This window comes from Delphinapterus leucas, chromosome 19 (genome assembly GCF_059928025.1).
Source record: "Delphinapterus leucas isolate spDelLeu-1000000601 "Yukka" chromosome 19, BTC_Dleu_Yukka2, whole genome shotgun sequence".
In the NCBI taxonomy this organism is placed as follows: Eukaryota; Metazoa; Chordata; class Mammalia; order Artiodactyla; family Monodontidae; genus Delphinapterus; species Delphinapterus leucas.
Window position 1 is genome coordinate 18,153,605 of NC_143147.1, and position 22,207 is coordinate 18,175,811.

The window sequence follows — 22,207 nt, forward strand, 5'->3', positions numbered from 1 at the left end:
ATGGAAAGATATTCCATGCTCATGGGTTGGAAGAATTAATATTGTTAAAATGTCTGTGCTACCCAAAGCAATATACAGATTCAGTGCAATCCCTATCAAAATTCCAAAGGCATTTTTTCACAGAAATACAACAAACAATCCAAAAACTTTTATGGAACCATAAAAGCTCCCAAATAGCTAAAGCAATCTTGAGAAAGAAGAATAAAGCTGGAGGTATCACATTCCCTGATTTCAAACTATATTACAAAGCTATAGTAATCAAACAGTATGTGGTATTGGAATAAAAACAGAGACATGGATCAGTGGAAAGAAGAGAGCCAAGAAGTAAACTCGCACATATGACAAAGGAGCCAAGAATATACAATGGGGAAAGAGCAGTCTCTTCAATAAATGGTGTTGGGAAAATTGAACAGCTGCATCCAAAGAAGGACTGCCTTGAAAGGTGATGAGTTCCCCCTCACTGGGAGAGTTCAAGCACTGGACAACGATTTGGCATCCTCTGTATCTGCTATATAGGATATTTCAGCATCAGATTGGACCAGATAATTGTTCAAGTTCCTTGCAATTCCAAGAATCAGATTCTCTTAAAGGATAACTCAAAAATTCAAAAGTACACCTATAGGCTTAAAAACTACCAAAGTTGCTTTCCAAAGTTCTTTCATGCAAAATGGAATCAAGGTGAGTAGAAACTCTAGTACTGTATACACTGAATACTTTAAAAGTTTGAAGGAATAGAACTCTTAAGATGTATCTAAGCTATCTGAAACGTACATCAAAATAAGAGGAGTATGGGACAAAGAACAATGCAATAGCATCCTTTGCTGATTTTCACAAGCCCCAGATAGGTAATCATGAGGGGCAATTTCTTTAAATTACACTCAAATTGTATGCTTTCTAAGGTCTTGAAGTATTTTAGCTTTTTGATTATTGGGATCCATACATGTATAATAATCTTTTTCAAATCTTTATAATTAAATTGACTCTTGGTAGGAGAACAAAAGCAAGCATAAAAAGAGAATCTGTTTTCCATAGCTTTTCCTATATAGAATAAAATGGTACTTAATAAGAAGTAAGCAAGCAGTGATTGGGTAACATAAATCAGAGCTAGCACATTGAGTTCTTTTACTGAGTAGCTTGTTTCCTGATATTAATTTCGGCAACAGGGTGTTCTCAGACATCTCCCTTCCACTTAGGAGAGCTGCATTCTTATGCCAATGCTGCTCACTCTCATAGCGGCTGGACAGCTCAACTTACTAGAGCATATTCATTCAGTATGCATTTATCGGGCACACACTATATGTGCAGTGAGGCTAGGCACTCTGGGCAGAGTAAGATTTAGTCCTAGTCCTCCAGCTAGGGTCATGGGTCAGTTCAAGGGTCATGGTAGCACTGTAGGAAAGTTAAACAAGAAGTTAATAATATCTGATTTTTTTTTTTTTTTTGCGGTACGCGGGCCTCTCACTGCTGTGGCCTCTCCCGTTGCAGAGCACAGGCTCCGGACGCGCAGGCTCAGCGGCCATGGCTCACGGGCCCAGCCGCTCCGCGGCATGTGGGATCCTCCCAGACCGGGGTACGAACCCGTATCCCCTGCATCGGCAGGCAGACGCTCAACCACTGCGCCACCAGGGAAGCCCTTTCGTCATCTTTTATCCTCAGTGCCTAGCACAGGCCCAGTACTTAGTAGATGTTCAGTAAATATTTGAACAAATCAGTGTGTTAGTGAATTCAGGAATGAGATCAGAGAATGATCAATAAATCTCTATTGGATCAGAAAGTGAATGAGTTCAGCTGCGGGGATAAGTCATGCCTTCATGAAGTGGGTAATGACACTTGTAACCGTCTCTTACATTTCATATATTACTCGGAAAAAAAGCACATCAAATTTTAAGTTTCTTCATAGTTACAACTTTCTCATACAACTTTTCAATTTTCTCAGAATTTCTATTTGTCTTTCTCGATTAGAAGAGACATATAATTTCAACTCATCAAGAGCACGCAGTCATACTTCTGGATTATGAATCACACACTTTGTGTGATTCTTCTTAGTTCTTCAAGCACTCTTCTGACTTTCAGGTATAGTTTGAACGGATCGCTTTCCAGTTACACAGCCATTATACTGAGGTTTCTTTTCTTTATGGTTCCTCTATTTGTTATGGTCAGTATCTTCCTCTTTCTGGATTTTTCACTTTTGCTCTCATCATTTTTTTTTTCCAAAAGAGTGTAAATTCAACTCTTAGAGCTGTCCAAATATATCTTTAGTTTGCTCTCATACATGAGGTGTTTTGACTGGTTATAGGATTTCAGATTTAAAATCATTTCCTCTAGAATTCTGAAGACGTTATTCTAGCATCGTTTCTAGCAACCCGTGTTATAGACAAAAAGCTGTATACTTATTCATTCCTTTCTTCCTTACTCTTTGAATAAAGAAATTTCACCAGAATAGAATGTATATACATACAGGATAGACGCACATATAATGTGTATGTATGTGTGTGTGAGAGAGAAATAATTATCTCAGGTGAGTCTTTCAATCTAAAGACTTGAGTCTTAAATTCTGTATGGCATCACTTACATGTAGAATCTAAAATAATACAACAAACTAGTGAATATAGCAAAAAGGAAACAGACTCACAGATACAGAGAACTAACTAGTGGTTACCAGTGGGGAGGGGGGTGCAATATAGGGGTGGAGGAGTGGAAGGCACAAACTATTCGGTGTAAAATGGGCTCAAGGATGTATTGCACAACAGAGGGAATATAGCCAATATTTTGTAACAACAAAATGTAAATGGAAGGTAACCTTTCAAAATTGTGTAAATTTTTTTTTTTTTGCGGCTCCGGACGCGCAGGCTCAGCGTCCATGGCTCACGGGCCCAGCCGCTCCGCGGCATGTGGGATCTTCCCGGACCGGGGCACGAACCCGTGTCCCCTGCATCAGCAGGCGGACTCTCAACCACTGCGCCACCAGGGAAGCCCATCAAAATTGTGTAAATTTTTAATTAATTAAGGTAAATAAATAAAGACTTGAGTCTTTAACTCAAGGACATTTTCTCTCTCTCTCTTTCCTTCATCTTCTATTCTCTATTTTTCCCCCTCTGGAAGTTCCACTTGACAAATATTAAATCTCCTGAGTCTATCCTCTCGGGCTTAATTTTCCTGCTGTATTTTCCATCTCCCAGTGGACACAGTGACCTGGAGTGTTTTGCCGAAGGCCTCTTTCCCACACCTGCACTCAGGGTTGCCCACTCAGGCCTCTCACCCAGTAGGAGGCGGGCTGGGGAAACGGACCTACACCACCTCTGCAGGAAACAACGCAGTTTGGGAAACATAGTTTTGTTCCAACCAACAAAAATCTCAAAACCACTTAAAACTTCAATGCACTTTGCCTGAGTATTCCTACTTTGAATATAAGCTTTGGTTGTACACTTCTTAATTTAGCAAATTCTAAGCTTTGCCCTGCATATCTGCTTTACATTCTAATATTATTCTCTACCCATATACTGATGCCAGATACACACTGAGTTATTATTGATAATAAGCTGTTCGATACTTCCTCTATTGGATTCATTCCTTTGCTGGCCTGTGTGGGTGCAAGATAAGATTTTACTTTTGAAAATATTTTCAAATACTTGCAATTACACTTAAACGCCAGAATAAATAGTTGCAGAGTGCTTTTGTTTTCTTTTTTTTTAAAAGTATATCAAGAGATGCAACAGCATCCAAGTTTAGGCCTTTCAGAGAGCAAAACCAGCAGAAGAGAGTCCAGCTGGCTGGACTCAACTACAAGCATTAGTTCTTCGGTGAGGGTCTCAAGGTTTTTCTATCCCTCTCCATGCCGTGGGGAAGGGGGAGAGGATTAAATTTGTATACAGATGCAAAATACAATGGTGACCTATGATCATGATTCATATAGCTAATTTCATGTACTTTGGCCAATTGTATCATGTTCCCAACAGGTCCAAGAAATTTCCCCTTCTGTAACCTGAGGTGCGGGGACGCCAGGGTCGGGGCCTCCAAAGGTAACCACAGGGGTCATTCAGGGTTGGCTTGCTCCATCAGGACGCCGCCCCTTCTTCTCGCCTAAGTAGGAGAGGACGCCCACCAACGAGCACCTCCCCTGAGGCCCAGCTGCCCCGCACGCTCAGGAGCCAGACCATCTTCTTCAGGTGTCCTTGGAATGCATTCCTGGGGCTGGGACTCTGGCCTATTCCCCCCGGCTCGCCTTCCCTTAGTGGGAAACCCAGGCTCCACGCCCTGAATACCCATTGGTAGTCAAGACTGGCGACTCTCCCGCTGGTGTGCGGGTGGCGGGCGAGGCCACTTCGCTCCTTAAATAGCCCCTTCTCTGAGGGATGGGGAATATGAATATGCAACACGAGCTCCTCCAGACGCCACTGGACAGGCGGTCTGTTTAATATTCATGACGCCTCGTGGGCCTTCAGGACGCTAACAAAAGAATCAAGAGATGTTAGGGGGGCGGGCTCCACGAGGCAAAGCCTCCACTGATTGGTTGTTCTTGGAGGTTGCCTTCGATTGTGGGGTGTGAAAGGTGGAGCTGCAAGTTTGGCATAGGGCGGGAGATTTGAATACCCATTTTCTGTGTTCCAGGCTGTGCGGAAGTGCTTTTTTTTTTTTTTACCAGCACTACAACCATAAAGAACATATTCCGAGCACTGTACTCTCAGTTTGAGAGCTCCAATCCACTCATTTTCTAGATGGAGAAATTACTCCTGACTCCTAGCCTGGGTTCGGCCACCGCCCCCGGCCGGAAGCTGAGGGGCGGGCCCAGGATGCGAGACCCGGCCCCTCCTCCTATCTCCTCCTATTAATTCCTCGCGGCCGGGGCAACCCCAGGAATGTCTCGTGGCTAACTCCGTGCAGCGCCGGGCTTGTGGCTTAGTGGTCCCGGGACGGCCTGCGGCTGCGAGGACCTGAAGCCATCGTCCAGCCCAACATCGCTGTACACCTGGGGAGTCCGAGACCCAGTGAGAGCAGTGCGGCCCGAGGTGGCCCAGCCCGCAGCAGGACCAAGGCCAGTCGCAGGTCTCCTGACTCCCAGCTTGGTGTCCCGCGTCTTCGTGGTAGGTTGAGATGGCCGAGCATCGGGCCTGAGCGCTCCCAGGCCACATCCCCTTGTCCCCGGCGCTGGGGGAAAACACAACTCGCGCCTGCGCAGAGCCTTCTGGGGAAACAGCAGCTTCGCGGAAGACCCCGCCCCTTTTGCCCTGGTGACGCGTCTCCGGTTGCCATGGAGACCGCGCTGTTTACAGCCCAGTTCTGCAAGAACCTGGAGCTCCGGTTGGGGTAAGGAGGCTTTTATCCCGGAGTTGTGTAGTAGTTTTTTGTGGCGCTGAGGGTAAGCCCCGGCCCCACACCACCAACCCTTAACTGCAGCGCACAGACCTACCCAATGCCTTGTGCCCAGTGGTATCAGCCCAAATTTAGGTTTAATTTCGACCTCAGCCCTAATTTAGATTTCTCTGAGAGCTACTCAGACTTAACCAGAAATCTTGGGTTAAGTTTTGAGCCCCACACTCACACTTGGCCGAAGCCATAGGAGGGACTGGACTAGGAGACCCCATGTTGTCAGAGGGAGCCGGGTGGCCTGGGGCTCAGCCTGGTCAAGATCTGACTCCAGGTCGCTCCTTGTATGTTTGAAGGACTTCAGAGATCCAGAAGCCTTTAAGAGCAGGCGGTCAGCTATATATTTTGGGTGAGATGTTGGTGGGGGCAGTTTTCAGCCCTGTCTGAGGACGGCAGTTCTCACAGTCAGAGCTGTGTGCAGATGAGGTGGGGAAATGTTGGTCTTTCTGCTGCTGCTGGTCTCTGCCTGCTGCCTCCTCATGTGTTCCTCTTCTTGTCCTCTCCTTTTCTTTGTCCTGGGAAGGTTTTGTTTCTTTCATCTGCTGAACAGGCTCAATACCCAGCTGTCAATTTACAGATGTCACAGTTGTTCTTTTTTTTTTTTTTAAGAAAACATGTCTGGGTTCATCTGTTTGGCAATACCTACTAAAACTGAACACTGCCTTATGACCCAGCAATTCTAATGCATTATAAAAATGCGAGCATATGTTCACCAAAAAACACATTGTCTCTAAATGAGAATATTCATAGCATTCTCATAATAGCACCAAACTGGAAACCCAAATATCCATAAACAGTAGAAAAGAGAGACAAATTTTGGTATAATCACACAATGGTATACTACACAGGAATGAGAATGAACAAACTACAAGTATATGAACAATACTGATAAGTCTTACAAGCATAAGGCTGAGCAAAAAGAAGTCAGATATGAAAGAGTACATAGTGATTCCATTTATATTAAGTTCAAAAATACCAAAACTAATTTATAGTGTTAAAAGTTGGAATAGTGGTTACTGTTGGGGGGAGGGGGTGAAGAATAGTGATCAGAAAGAGACGTGAGGTGCTGGTAATGCTTATTTCTTGATCTGGGTGCTCTCTGTACAGAGGTTTTCATTTTGTGTACAGATTATGATTTATATACCTTTTGGTATGAATGTCACACTTTAATAAAAACTGACATTAAAAAAAGGACAACTTGCTTTCAATGAATCTAAAAAAAAAAAAATTCTGCTTTTGATCAGGACTTTAGAAACCTCAAATGGCCAAACTACTGCAACATCCACCCAAGTTCTTGCCCTCAGAGTGGCACATTGCTAATAAGAACCAGTACCACAGAGCAGAGGCCCAAAGGTCCCGGTCCGAACGCCTGGTGGCAGAAAGCCAGAGGCTTGTGAATGAAATTGAAAAGACCACAAGAAAATCTCAAAGCGATGTGAACAAGAAACTAGGTAAGATAACATATTTGGTATATTTGGGAACATGTTTGGATGATACTGTTGAGGTATGGCGATACTGTCATTTGCATTTCATGTTCAGGAATGGCAACGTATTATCTTGAAATATTAGGGAGAAACATGTGTATTCTCCGGGCTCTGTCTTTAAGTTCACTGCCCTAAGGTAGAGACATGGTAACCCAGTCTGATTTTCAGGCATTCATCAGCCATTCTTTGACTGATTCGATACATATCTGTTGAGCGTCTAAGAGCATCTATGGACTAAGCCCTGGGAATATCACAGAGGATGATCAGAGCCTCCGTTTTTGAGGGGCTCCTGGATTGAGGAGGAGAAAGATAGAAAAGTGAATAATCAAAATATAACTAGATAGGAGCTGGGGGAAAGGATACAGAAGTGAGGGCAGAGTCTGCCCTGGAGAATTAGGGAAGACCTCCTAGAGAGGAACACTTGAGCTGAGTCTTTTTTTTTTTTTTTTTTAATTTATTTATTATTTTTGGCTGTGTTGGGTCTTTGTTTCTGTGCAAGGGCTTTCTCTAGTTGCGGCGAGTGGGGGCCACTCTTCATCACGGCGCGCGGGCCTCTCACTGTCGCGGCCTCTCTTGTTGCGGAGCACAGGCTCCAGACGCGCAGGCTCAGTAGTTGTGGCTCACGGGCCTAGTTGCTCCGCGGCATGTGGGATCTTCCCAGACCAGGGCTCGAACCCATGTCCCCTGCATTGGCAGGCAGATTCTCAACCACTGCGCCACTAGGGAAGCCCTGAACTGAATCTTAAAGAAAGAGTAATGCTCTCTTGACAATCCCATTCCTACGAACACAATGTAAAAGGTGGTGCCCTTAAATAAGCAAAACAAGAATAAAAATAAGATGAAACAAACAAAAGTCCCAAATGCCAAAAAGTGATAAACCAGAGGTCACAAACTCAACAGTCTATCAGAGTTGGGCAGGTAACATAAGGGTTTGAATAAGACCCCTAAGACAATAGGGAGTGGTGGGGACTGAGGGTCCCTGGAGAACATGTGCTCCATCAATTTTAACCCATTTTTTCCCAAGAAAGAATATGGGCCCAGTGTTGCCGAGTTCCCTGATTTTTTTTTTTTTTTTTTAGAAAATCTGGAAAGCTGGAATTTTACCCACTTTTTAAATGCTAGCCATTGATTTGATATATTTATAACACTGGGCAGGATGAACAAACACATCTATAAACAAAACCTGGTCTAAGGGCTGCTAGTTTTCAACCTCCAATAAACCAAAACTTCATTCAGGCCTGCAGGGTTAAATGTTAGGCTTCTCCTGATGGGTTGATGCTTACTCCTGATACCAGCCTATAGGTAGGCCTGATCACACTAGACAATAAAGCATTCTGGTTGACAAGCCGTGTCCCTGCAGACAGAACTCCCAGTTAGTATTTTAGCATTTTATTCTCAAATATGACCAGATGAAGATCACCAAACATGTGAGGGAAGGTTCTAAAATGGCAAACACTGAAACAAACAAAACTAAAGAAAGTACACAGAGCAAAAGAAAAAATAACACTATAAGATCCTCAGGGAATTTAGAAAAGACATTGCATCTATGGAACAAGAAGACTCTTAAAAAAGAGAACATTCAGAGAACAAGAAAGTGTTCTTGGAAATTAAAAATATGAGAGCAGAATATTCTTTTAAGTCAAAAGAAGGGTTGAAAGATAGAGTTGAAGTATCTCCAGAAAGTAAAAAAAAAGACAAAGAGCTAGATAGAAAACAAGAGAGAAAAGACAAAATTAGAGGATCCATCTGGGAGGCTCAATACCTATAGGCGTTCCAAACCCTCCTACACTGTTGGCAGGAATGTAAATTGGTACAGCCACTATGGAGAACAATATGGAAGTTCCTCAAAAAACTAAAAATAGAACTACCATATGATCCAGCAATCCCACTCTTGGGGACATATCTGGAGAAAACCATAATCTGAAAGGATATATGCATCCCAATGTTCATTGCAGCACTATTTACAATAGCCAGGACATGGAAGCAACCTAAATGTCCATTGACAGATGAATGGATAAAGAAGATGTGGTACATATATACAATTGAATATTACTCAGCCACAAAATAGAGCGAAATAATGCCATTTGCAGCAACATGGGTGCCTAGAGATTGTCATATTGAGTGAAGTAAGTCAGACACAGAAAGACAAATTATCATATGATGTCACTTATATGTGGAATCTAACAAATGAACTTAGTTACAAAACAGAAGTAGAGTCACAGATGTAGAAAACAAACTTATGGTTACCAGAGGATAAGCGGGGGGAGGGATAAATTGGGAGATTGGAACTGACATATACACACTACTTTATATAAAATAGATAACTAGTAAGAACCTGCTGTGTAGCACAGGGAACTCTACTCAGTACTCTGTAATGGCCTATATGGGAAAAGAATCTAAAAAAGGAATGGATATATGTATATGTATAACTGATTCACTTTGCTGGACACCTGAAACTAACACAACATTGTAAATCAGCTCTACTCCAAAAAAAAATTTTTTTAAAGTTGTATAAGAAAGTAAATTTATCATAGTATCATGGTATGATGGTTTGGGTGTAAATAATATTTACATACCTACAATAATATAAACAAACATTAAATTATTATTTAACAACATGGTGACACAGCTATATTGGGAAGATTGAAAGGTCAGAAGTGTGTTGTATAAGTCGTGTAAGAGCAAACTCTTATCTTTCATCATAGGAAATCAATAGGTAATCTTAAAACTGATAATGAATAAATAGCCAGGTAAGCAAATGCCAGAAGAAATACTAAAAGTGTTTAAAAAGAGGTTGCTTCCAGAAAGTGGGGGTGGGTAGGGATGGGTCAGAGAATTGTAATACTTGTCAAACTGTTTGACTTTTCAAACAATATATATTTGTGTCTTTGACAAAATTAAAAGTTATTAAAAACAGTGGGCTTTGAAGAATTAGAGTCAATGGGTGTAGAATGGTCTTTGGATTAATTTGATGTTGAATGTAAGAAGAAATATATTCTTATTTCCCTCCCTCCCTCCCTCCTTCCCTCCCTCTTTCCTTCCTTCCTTCCTTCCTTCCTTCCTTCCTTCCCTCCCTCCCTCCCTCCCTCCTCCCTCCTCCCTCCCTCCTTCCCTCCCTCCCCTTCCTTCCTTCCTTCCTTCCTTCCTTCCTTCCTTCCTAACTCAGAGATGTAAAGATGCCCCAAGTAGCACAGCTCTAAGAAGAAAAGAAAGTATCTCGGGTAGGTTTACAATAGTCTTCAAGTTTCTAATCTAAGAGTTGGCTACATTGGAAATAGATTAATCCTGGTGTGACTTCTCTGTGTGCTTCAGAGCAGAGGCTTGAGGAAGTCAGGTTCTGGAAGAAGGAGTTAGATGATAAACTTGAGCAGCTGGTGCACGCGACCGAAAATCTACTCATCTATCAGACCAGATTGGAGAAAGCCCTGGAGAGCTTTAAAGAACCCTTGCACATCACTGAGAAGTGTCTGGAATACAGGTAGGAGGGAAGGTTCCTCTAATGAATCATCTGTTGTAAGCAATGAATTGCGAAGAGGTAAAAGCTGACTGTGCTAGGTGATGGGTTAGAATGAGACAAATGAGCAAGTGTTCTTTTAGAGCCTGAAATTATCTCGCATGCCCAGGGTGATGGGCAGTGGGAGGAGCACTGGACTTGGCTCATGTCTAAACTCTGCTCTTGACTAACTTAAATATAAGTTAGGACTAGGTTTGGCAGTGGGTAATCAGAAAAGGGCAAAATAACATTGAACTTAGATAATTTCTTTCTCTCTCACATTTAAGGAGTCTGGAGATAGTTCAGGGTTGGCATGGTGTGCCACAGTGTCAGGCTTCCAGGCCTTTTCTGTCATGTTGCTCCACTATCTTGTTGCTCCATGTGTGTGGCTTTTACTCCCAAGGTTACCTCGTGACTCACGATGGCAGCTGGAGCTCCAGCCATTACATCTACATGCCAACAAGTAGTAATAATAAGGGTTTGGCATTCACCATTTCTACTTGTATCCCGTTGACCAGAGCTTAGTCACATGGCCACACCAATAGAAACTGGGAAATGGTGGTCTTTATTTTGGGCAGGCAGAGCAGGTACAGTTACTAGAGGGCAAGTCTGCTCCTATACACAGAGCCACATGGAAGCACTTTGTAATCCAGAGAGCGCTGTGCAAACATACCTTTTTACTATAATTTCCCTCCTGTAAGTCCTATGAGTAGGACGATCCTTTCTGCTCTGGGGTGATGCTGATTTGCAGACCTGATGCCTGTCACAGCCCTAGGTGGGGCACCCTTCTGCCAGCACAGCCCCCTCCAATCGAGTGCATCCTCCACACTAGCTATTGAACGAAGCCTCCCAAATGCAGATCTTTCCAGGTCACTCCATGCTTAAAATCCTTTCATTACAATGCTTTGCCCTAGTACCTTCAAAATAAAATTCAAACTTCTTAGCTTCAAAAACAAGGTCCATCATGGTTGGGGCCCCAGTGATCCCTCCAGGGCCATATCTCATCCCCAACAGTGGGATGTACTTAGGGGTGCTGAGCTGCTTGCAGCTTCCCAAATGCACTGTGACTCTGTCCATACTCTTCCTCCTTCCCAGAAAACCCTGTTACCTCAGTGAGCTTAGCCAGGACCCCCTCTGCAGCAACCAGGCAGCAACCTCCCAGCCAGATTTAGAGAGTTTGTGAGGCACAGGGAAGTAGCAGGTGATCAAAGAGGCCAACATCCAGTTGGCTCAAGTCTACACCTAAGGGTAACTAGGATGTAGAGGACATATATGGATTGAGTACATGCTCCTCTGTGGAAGGTACAGTGCCATCTGCTTTCTTATCTCCTTTGTCCCTTGCCACAACCCTAGGAAGTACTAATAGTTATGCCCATTTCACAGATGAGGAAACCAAGGCACAGATAAGTTATACAGTGTGCCTGAGGGTCACACAGCTGGTGAGTGGAGACTTCCTCCCTAGTACTATCATGCAGGTGGAAAAGAATAAACTACCAGACAGTGACTGATCAATTTTGGGAGTAAGTGGTTAAAAACATGAGTGATGCCCAGTTAGTTCTGTGACAGGGGGTGAGTTACGTAATCTCTCTGAAACTCAGTTTCCTCACCTGTACTTGAGAGGTTACGTGAGAAGGAATATCCGCATGAAAAGCTCAGCACAATGCTTGTCTCATAGTAAGTGCTCAGTGGCGGGGGTACTACTAATTTTGGCATCATTATGACTATTACTATTGTTACTATAGAGCATCTTTTTGGATTCAATCCTTGTCAGAGGATCAAGGAAGGAAACACATGTCTTTAAAATTCTAAGTCAGAAGACAGTGTTTCCAATAAACAGGTAAAAAGTAAAAGGCTTCAGAACCGATGGCCAAATTGAGGCCCAAAGTCCAGCTGGGATATTTCAGAGCAAGTAACCAGTCACCGATTAATTTTTCCTCATTATGTTTTGGATATTTTGAAGTCGCATAGACACCAACTAATGTACATCCCCCATCACATCATCCGGATGGATTTGGTCCAGTTGTCCAGACAGTTTTAAAAGTCAGCAGCTTTTGAGTTGCCTTCCTCCGCGCGTGGGATGACCATCCACCTCTCTCTCGGTCAGGGAGAAGCGAGTTGGCATTGACTTGGTCCACGATGAGGTAGAGCAGGAGCTGATCAAGGAGGCGGAGATCATCCGGGGGGTGATGGCCCTGCTGACCCGCACCCTGGAGGAGACGTCCGAGCAGATCAGGTATGGCCATGCGGGACCTGCCCTCACATCTCCACTGGGCGTTATCTAGAAAAGGTGGTGCCCACCAAGGCCATGCTCCATGGCCCAGAAAGAATGGGATTTAATACCCTACAAGCACTTTCCATGCCCCAAGGTGGCCCGGGAACACTCAGAATGAGACCAAGACAACCTCTCATGCGTGACAGTCACCCTCTGGTGGAGGGTTGGGGTGCGGCCAGATTTCACCCCTGATAGTAAACTGGAGGACACTGGAGCTGACCCCTCACAAAGATGCCACAGTGGTGACATCAGAAAATGTCACATTTGGAGGGAAGATCTTGAAGTCCTGGCTTGGATATGTTAATTTGTCACCAAGTGTCTAATGGTGTGTGTGTGTGTGTGTGTGTGTGTGTGTGTGTTGAGCGGATGGGAAGGTGGGAGGAAGTGTCGCCATATTGCACTAGACTGGCTTCATTTTCCATGGTGTCCCAAGAACCTGGTATAGGTGCCACCTAGGCATTCCAGAGGGAGAAACCCAGTTTACCTTCTCCCTTCAGGCTGAACCGCTCTGCCAAGTACAGTCTTGAAAAGGACTTGAGGGACAAGTTTACAGCCCTGACCATTGATGATATCTGCTTCTCACTCAACAACAACTCGCCAAACATCAAATATTCTGAGAACATCGTGAGGGTTGAAGCAAAGTGAGTGGGTCCCTGCTGGCCTGGCCCTGCTGTCCTCCTCCCTGCTGTGTGTCATCATAGTGCTTCTCAGAGAGGCAGGCAGGACCTAGCACATCATCCTGAATGCAGGCTGAGAGCTGGGAAGAGGCAGGCTTGGGGCAAAGGCGGGCGCTGAGCAGTGAGTACCCTGACACAGGACCCACAGGCGCCTCGGTCCTCTGGGTTGCCCCCACTTTAAGAAAGTCTGATATAAAGAAAACTTTGGGGTTTGGGGGTGGGTGCAGCATGCGGGATCTTAGTTCCCCGACCAGAGTTTGAACCCACGCCCCCTGCAGTGGAAGCACAGAGTCTTAACCACTGGACCGCCAGGGAAGTCCCTGATATAAAATCTTTAAACCTTTCAAATTTATTCATTTACCTATTTGCATTTTTAACAAGTAAAAGGATTTAAAAATGTAGAAAGGGCAAGTTAATAATTTCCCCATATCTACTCCTTTCTATCATTACACCCCCTGAGATAACCAGTGTTATCTGTATGTTCTTACAAACATATGTATACACTCACCTACACAAATAAATTTTGTTTCTTTACAAAAATGGGATTGTACCATGTACCTTTTCTGTAACATCTAACTTACATTTTTCAAGTAACATTACATCACAGACCTAACTCATTCTAATTTTTAAAACGTTCTTTTTGAAGTAAAACATACATATAGAAAACTGCACAAGAGTTCCCTGGCGGTCCAGTGGTTAGGACTTGGCACTTTCACTGCCGGGGCCCGGGTTCAATCCCTGGTCGGGGAACTAAGATCCCACAAGCCATGCGGTGTAGCCAAAAAAAAAGAAAGAAAAGAAAAATGCACATATAATAGTAAACAGTTTAATGAATTATCATGGTTTTAGTTCTCTTTTGCTGTATAACAAGTTACCCCAAAAACTTAGCAGCTTAAAAACAATAAACGTGTGTTACCTCCCAGCTTCTGTGGGTCAGGAGCACAGGCATGGCTCAGCTGGGCGCCTCTGGCTCACATCTTATGAGGTTGTAGTCAAGGGGTCTGCTGGGGCTGCAGTCTCATCCAAAGGCACAACCGTGAGGGAGACCCACTTCTGACCTGGCTCGTGTGGTTATGACAGGCCTTGCCACCCGAGCTGCTCCACGGAGCTGTCCCAGGACGTGGCAGCTGGCTTCTCCCACAGCGAGTGATCCAAAAGGAAGCAAGAGAGAGAGGGCAGCCGAGACAGAAGCCACAATTTTCTTTCAACCTAATCCTAGAAATAACCTCTCATTATGTCTATTCAGGAGAGATGAGTCAATGAGTTCATCACACATCTCAAGGGGAGGGGACTATACAAAGGTGTGAACACCAGGAGACACAGGGGGTCACTGGGGACCATCTCAGAGGCTGCCTCTAGTCACACAGCAAACAGTCTCCATGTAACCACCAACCAGGCCAAGAAATAAAACATTACCACCAATACCAAAACCTCCACCCTGTCCCCTCTTAATGAATACCTCCTCTCTGCTCCCCAAAGAGAACCACATTCCTGATTTCTAATAGGTTTCTTGTGCCTACTTTTGCATTTATTAAATAGCATCATGTACTATGTATCTCGTGTGTCCCTTTCCTTCCAGTCAACATTATTTTGAGATTCCTCAAGTGTTATATAAAGCAGTTCCTTGTCAAACTAGCAATTTATTCATTTCTTTATAGCATTCCAGTATGGACTCATGTTCTCCTGTTTTATTCAGTGTGTTATAATCTGTTACTATTATAATTTACTTTGATACTTAACTTGTCTCTACCTATGTGACCTTGACGAAGGTACTCCAACTTTCTGAGCCTCAGTTTTCCTCATCTGTCAAATGGGGGTATGAAAGTTAGCTCACTAGGCCATCGTGAGGATTAAATGAGAGGATGTCTGTAAAGTACCAGCCCAGAGCCTGGCACAGAGTAAGTAGGTTTCCCCAAAGTGACAGTTATTGCCACTGACAGACCACCGTTCGCTCTGCCTAGAGATGGGGAAACGTTCTAGGTGCTTCTGATGGTGGAGGGAGGCTTAACTTCCTGTGGGTTTCCAGTAGCTTGTCCTACCGCCATACCCACACACCCAGCCCAAACATGCTATGAATGAATGCATGGGTCCTGTTTCAGCTCTGTGAGTCTGGAAGACTGGTTGGACTTCTCCAACACCAACGTGGAGAAGGCCGACAAGCAGAGGAACAGCTCTCTGACGCTGAAGGCCCTCGTGGACCGAACCTTGTCCCAGACGGCCAACGACCTAAGCAGGCAATGTGACGTGGTGGACACCGCATTCAAGAATGGGCTGAAGGAGACCAAGGACGCCAGGGACAAGCTGGCTGCTCATCTGGCCAAGGTGAGCTCCCTGGGGGGGCCATGGAAGAGCACCTTCAGAAGGTTTTACCCTGTAAACCTAGAATGGCCTTCAGGGCTTGTGATCCTGTGTACTAAGGAGTAGAGGTCACTCCGCTCTCTCCATCTTAGCAGCAGGCTTTGGGCTTTGGGGGACTGGAGCGGGCCTTGGCCCCGCTCTGGGCCTCTCGTACTCATTGCTGCAAAGAACAGGCTGTCTCCCCTCTCTGGGCCTTAGTTCGTCCTTCTGTGGAGCATAGAGATGCACCGTATGCTCTTATACGTTCTTTTTAAAAAAAAAAAAAAAGATTTATTTTTATTTATTTATTTTGGCTGCGCCAGGTCTTAGTTGCGTCAGACGGGATCTTTGTTGCGGTGTGCAGGATCTTTCAGTCGCAGCATGCGGACTTAGTTGCAGCACGCGGATTCTTGGTTGCAGCAGGCATGCGGGATCTAGTTCCCCGACCAGGGCTCGAACCCGGGCCCCCTGCATTGGGAGTGCAGATTCTTACCCCCTGGACCACCAGGGAAGTCCCTTATACGTCCTTTATGACTCTGAAGTTCCGTGAGTTGAGTGCAACCGATTTCTCCAAACCCAGATGCAACTTTGGGATTCTGGCTTGTTGTCTGGTTATCCAGCCGTTTGCTGGTAACCGGCTCCCAGAGGAGAAAAAAGCCCCTGATGTATAGAATTTGCAGATTTCTGTGGTGTAAATCCTTCCACCATGGTCAGTTTCAAGTTACCCATTTAACACAGGTCTGGCAGAATTCCTGAATGCTTAACAATTGGAGCCCAGTAAGCCGGCTGTAGCCCATGTCCCTCACCAGCAAGGACCGCTGGATCCTGAGCATATGGGACCGTCCGCAGGCTAAGCTCAGGGACACTGGGTAGAGTCCAGTGGAACAAGGGCTGAATTTGGACTGAGGATCTGAGGGCCCACGTTCCAGTCCTGCGACAGACCAGCTGAGTGACTTAAGCAGACGCCTCGAGCTCTCTGAGCCTTCCGCCTCACCTGTAACACTGGGACAGCTACAGCTACCCGATGTGGCCACTGCTGGCCCACTCCTTGCTTTTCACTGATGGTGAAGCAGCCATGGAGAGCGGAAGGGACCCCAGGTCGCAGGTGCATCACTGCTCTAGCCCCAGGCCTGCTCAACTACCACAACCTTGTCCTTCTGCTGGATTCCTCCCTTGCCTTCCATGAGCCCAGAGTCTAATTGTAAGAAAAGATTTATCTCTGTGATGAGCAGGGCAAACCAGAACGTCATCAAAAATTATACTGCAATAGTCCGCAAAACGACAGGTAGAAGAGCCTTGTGGGTAAGCGTGTAGAGCCTGGAGCCAGACAGCCTGGGTTCGAAATGGGGCTTCAACACTTGCTGTGTGATCTTGGGGAGGCTACTTAATGTTTTGTGTTCTTTTATGAGATGGTCAGTCAAGTGTAGCCATAAGGAGACAGGGGGCTCAGGAAAAAACAAAGTTTATATCGTATTCACAGGTCCTAGAGACAGGAGGCAGGGCTCCCCACGCAGGGCCACATGGAGAACACACTAGGGTGGTCAGGCGGCAGATGACAGGAGCAAGGGGAAGGTGGAGGCCACGGCCTTTATTGGGGTTTCCTCAGGACCCCCAAGGCAGGGCAAGGGTAGCACTTCAGGATCAGCTAGTGTGAATAACCTCAGTGGGCTCTGGGCTATGGAATGGTCCCCAGGTGCCTGGCACCCGGCCCTGGGATGACTGAGGCAGAGCAAGATGGCCTCCTGGGCTGAAAGGGCAGAGAGAGGAGGGAGGGCTCTGGGCTTGCAGATGCAAGGCCTGCTCAGGCTGGTCCTTCGCCGTCTCTAAGTATCGAAGAGCCCAGGGAGGGGCAGTTTCTCCCAGCCAGAAAGGTTTTTTATGATGTCAGAACATCATAATGTATAGAAAATTTAAAACATTTATAATACACTTAAGCTGCCTGTTCCTGGGACTTCCCTGGTGGTCCAGTGGTTAAGACTCCGCACTTCCACTGCAGGGGGCACAGGTTCCATCCCTGGTCGGGGAACTAAGATCCTGCATGCACATGCCACGCTGCGCGGCCAAAACAAGAAAAAAGCTCCCTGTTCCTTGATTTCCTCATTGATAAAATAGGGACAGCAACAGTACTCACCTCCCAGAGTTGGTTAGGGTAAAATTAGACAACCCAAATAAAATATTTAGAACAATGCCTGGCACATACCGATTTTATACACACACACATATATATACGTACATTTACATAGCTTATACATATAATCAATATAATAGATAATCAATAAGAATTGGCCGCTGTAGCAGCTAATAATAGGAACAACAACAACGATAGTAATAATGGTAAACGTAGCCAAAGACTAGTCAAGAGGCTCCCTGGTGGAGTAAGAACTTAGTCCAGGCCTTGAAAGATGGATCTGAGCTAGGAAGGCAGCGGGGAGGAGGGTCCCCACCGTAAGAGAAGAGGCAAGAAGCTGGGCTTGGCAGAGGCCTGTGAGAAGCCCCATCCTGCCGGAGGAGATCCTGCAGGAGCTGGGAGCTGTGTGGCTGAGGCCTTGGCAGCAACATCTAAAACGAGCATCCAGGGACTTCCCCGGTGGTCCAGTGGGTGCGACTCCGCACTCCCGATGAGGAGGCCCGGGTTCGATCCCTGCTCGGGGAACTAGATCCCACACGCGTGCCGCAACTAAGATCCCGCAACTATGAGCCCACATGCCGCAACAAAGATCCCACGTGCCACAGCCAAAAATAAATAAACAAATAAATAAATGTTTTTTAAAAGTAAAATAAAATGAGCGTCCAAAATGGTCTGGACAGGCTCAAATGATGGACTGAAACAAATCAGGTGAGACTCCCTGCCCCCACCTGGAGATACCAACCTAGGCTCTATGAGGAAAGGCTCCAGCTGGGTATCACCTGGTCAGAAGCCTCCGTGGTCATGAAGAGGCTCGGCAAACGGAGGCGACAGCCTCCAAATTAAAAGATAGGGACGGGCTTCCCTGGTGGCACAGTGGTTAAGAATCCGCCTGCCAATGCAGGGGACACGGGTTCAAGCCCTGGCCCGGGAAGATCCCACATGCCGCAGAGCAACTAAGCCCATGCGCCACAACTACTGATCCCGCGAGCCACAACTACTGAGCCCGCGTGCCACAACTACTGAAGCCCACGCGCCTAGAGCCTGTGCTCTGCAACAAGGGAAGTCACAACAATGAGAAGTCCACGCACTGCAACGAGGAGTAGCCCCCACTCGCCACAACTAGAGAAAGCCCGCGCACAGCAGTGAAGACCCAACACAGCCAAAAATAAAAATAAATAAATTTATAAAGAAAAAAGAAACATTAAGAAAACCAGATGTAATGTGTGGACCTCATTCGAATTCTAATTTAAACATACCAACTCTTACCGGAAAAAAAAAAGGACACTGAGGGAAATTTGAACACTAGATTTTAGATAATAATAAAGAATCCTTCTTTCGTCTGTGTGTGATAAAAAGTATTGTCATTATGTTAAAAGAAAAAAAAAGAGTCCTTATAACTTAGAAACACATACTCAAGTATTTTAGACTGAAATGATATAATATCTGGGAGTTCCTTTAAAATAAATAAGCTGATGGCAGGGGTGCATAGAGGGCATTATAGATGAAACGAGATTGGCCATGTATTGATCATTGCTTAAATTGATGTTGGGTCCATGAGGTTCATTATACTACCTACCTTCATGTATGTTTGGAAATTCCCATGATGAGAAGTTTAAAAAGAAAAACAAGGAAGAAATAAAATTTTAAACTAGTGAAATATTAATCTAAAAACCCAAGTAGCTTCAAAGGAATCTTTTCTTTGCACAAAGCCACCATCAAAGAAACCAACAAAACTCGGATTAAACTGCTCACCCTTTCTTCAGGCTTCTAGGGGGCAGAACTGGTACTGAAACAGAGCAGGACCCTATGGTCCTTGCTCCCCTCCCCCTGTGTCCTCAGCCTGCCATCTGTCTGTGGAAAAACTTCAGCCAAAGAATAAGTTTAATCAGAGAAGTGAGAAAATACAGAAACAAAGGAAAACAGTCAAAGGAGACCAAATAATAATAGTTTAGTCATTAAGCAAAGTCAAAGACCTTTAGTTCCTCCTCAAGGGCTGTAGATAATATTCTGAGCCGTAGCCTGTGAGCTGTCTTGTAGGTACTGAAACCCCCAGCAGATGGAAGAAGTTAACGACATGATGACCAGACTGTAGCCATGACATAAGCTGCTGCAATTCTGAGAATTGGTCTCAAGGAAATGGGAGCAAACCGACCCCGGAACTGAAGATGAATTGTACTCAAAACAGTCAAGATGATGCCGGTCAGACCACTGATGACCAATACCAAGGTGACTGTCAGAGGTGACTGTGCTGTTTCTGCATGTAGCGCCCTCCCTCCGTCTATAAAAGCTCTTGCCCACTGATTGTCCAGTTGTGCTGGGGAGTTGGCCTTTGGACAGGCGTCTGCCCTCCCCGCCCGCCCCCCTGGTTGCCGGCATTCAAAATAAAGCAAACTTTCCTTTCCAGCAACCCGGCCTCTTTAATGGTTTTTGAGCGGCGAGCAGCCGGACCCCACCTTCAGTTACAGTACTAGTGGGTGGATTGGTAAGGAAATAGGCAGCATTCCGCTCATGATACAAAGGTACTTTATACCGAGGTAAATGGGCAGCCTTCAGCCTTTGCTGAGGGAATCCACATATTTGGGAAGGAGAAGAGGCAACAGTGGCCACCTGTGTCCGTTCCATCTGTGAGGTTCTAGGGTTGGGTGAGTTACCTTGCCCATGAGCAATCACTGCTGTAGTGAAGAGGGATCAGACTCTTTCTGGGGTCCTGCTCGGGTAGGTATCGGAGGTCTCCTCTTCCTAACCTCCTAAGAGCGTCTGCTGTTGAGTTTTGAGGAACGCACCCTGGCCTCACCTCCTCTAATCCTTTTTGTAAGGTCATGGAAGAGATTGCCTCCCAGGAGAAAAATATCACAGTTCTTGAAAAAGCCATCCTTGACCAAGAAGGACCTGCCAAGGTGGCTCATACACGTCTGGAGACCAGGACACATCGGCCTAATGTGGAGCTGTGTCACGATGGTGCACAGTACAGGCTGATCAAGGAAGTCGATGAGATCACCCACAACGTCGCAAGGTAGGCACAGGGCTACTGGGGCTCCATTTAAACCTGGCCTGTGAGCAGGGTTAGGCAATGTCATCGTGGGTGATGCCGGGCGGGCCTAAAGACCTTTGCATCTTTCGCGTTTGAGGGGTTCTTTTCTAGAGGGCAGTCTCTCCTAACTCCCACCAGTTGCTACCATGCAGGGAATGCATCCCAATGTTTACATTTTTCTGAAGTCCAACTCCAGATGTTTAGGTAAAATCTACAGTTTTAAATGTTGGCAGTTCATGGGTTTATCTGCCTTGTGAACATGGCCCAGGGCCGCCAATTTGAAATCTCTGTCTTAAGGAGGAGAAAGGAGGAAGACACATCAATTTGGATCCTGCGCTGAATATATGAATACATTTTTCCCCCTGAAATAGTGATGTAGAGCCATAAGTTATTCCCTAGTGTTCTTCCTCTTCTCCTAGATTAAAGGAAACATTAGCCCAAGCTCAAGTAGAGCTGCAAGGCCTGAATGGCAGGCAGCTCGCCCTGCAGGAGGAGATCCAAGTCAAGGAGAATACCATCTACATCGATGAAGTGCTGTGTATGCGTATGAGGAAGTCCATCCCTCCAAGGGGCGGGGATGACCACGGGAAGTGGGCCGGGGGCCTCCATCCGGACACTGTCTGCTGAAAGTCGGATTCTCATTAAGCCATTCTCATTAAACAGAGTCATAAAACCGTAGAACAGAACTCTCATTTCAGGTGGGCAGAACTTCCAGTCAGCCCACCAGAAAGTCTTGGCTGGGGTTCCAGGCCTGCTCGGGGCCTGAGATTTGGGTGCAAAGCTCTATTCTGCTACTGCTAGTGGTGCTGTGGTTGTTTAAGGGTTAAGTTCCATGAGTTAGCACAGGCCATTCTTATCACAGGACTTCAGGCCTGGGGGAGGGATCCAAGACATTTTAGTTCAGATTTATTTCAATTCAGAAGTTGGGCTGGATCCCCTACTCAGACCATGCCCATCTTACTCAGGAGAGGACCGGCGAACACTTCTCCTGGCCCTCAAGATTCCTTTTCCCTAGAAAACAATGTGGTGGTTGCTGACTTAGACCCCTGGCTGGTCCACGGGATGCATGTTCAGTTCATACGGAGCTTAGATGAGAGAGGAGCAGCCCTGGGTCAGGAGTCCCCCGCCCCCACCCCGTAAGCCTTCCCAACACCTGTGGGCGTCTCTCTGGGCCTCTTTCTCTGGGGTGAAATTGAGACAGGCTGGGACCTGAGACCCTCTAGTGGAGTGATTGCACCTGAGCAAACATCTCCCCGAGCAACAGAATACAAAGAAACTATAAGGGACTAAAAATAACTATGCACAAAAAGACCACAAACCAACTGCTATTTCTGAGGTGCCGGGAACAAAAACAGGGTACTGAGCATGATCCCTGCTCAGGGCACCACCAAGGGGGCTGGGCAGACCACCTAAGCCAGCCG

The 22,207-nt window shown here is 45.7% G+C and overlaps 1 protein-coding gene across 3 annotated transcripts in view; it reads left to right on the plus strand.

Moving 5' to 3' along the window:
• Positions 1-4,814: 4,814 nt before the first annotated feature.
• Positions 4,815-22,207, plus strand: part of TEKT1 (tektin 1) — a 29,318-nt gene continuing 11,925 nt past the window's right edge. The window contains exons 1-8 of one of the 3 annotated variants that reach the window (XM_022595983.3): positions 4,815-5,304; positions 6,609-6,815; positions 10,161-10,326; positions 12,446-12,574; positions 13,111-13,254; positions 15,390-15,612; positions 20,572-20,768; positions 21,206-21,472. In XM_022595983.3, the coding sequence (XP_022451691.2) occupies positions 6,626-6,815; positions 10,161-10,326; positions 12,446-12,574; positions 13,111-13,254; positions 15,390-15,612; positions 20,572-20,768; positions 21,206-21,413 (1,257 nt within the window). In that variant the 5' untranslated portion in view covers positions 4,815-5,304; positions 6,609-6,625 and the 3' untranslated portion in view covers positions 21,414-21,472. Of the gene's footprint in view, positions 5,305-6,608; positions 6,816-10,160; positions 10,327-12,445; positions 12,575-13,110; positions 13,255-15,389; positions 15,613-20,571; positions 20,769-21,205; positions 21,473-22,207 lie in introns of those variants that run through there. The other 2 variants (XM_022595985.3, XM_030763292.2) reach the window with 2 other exon arrangements.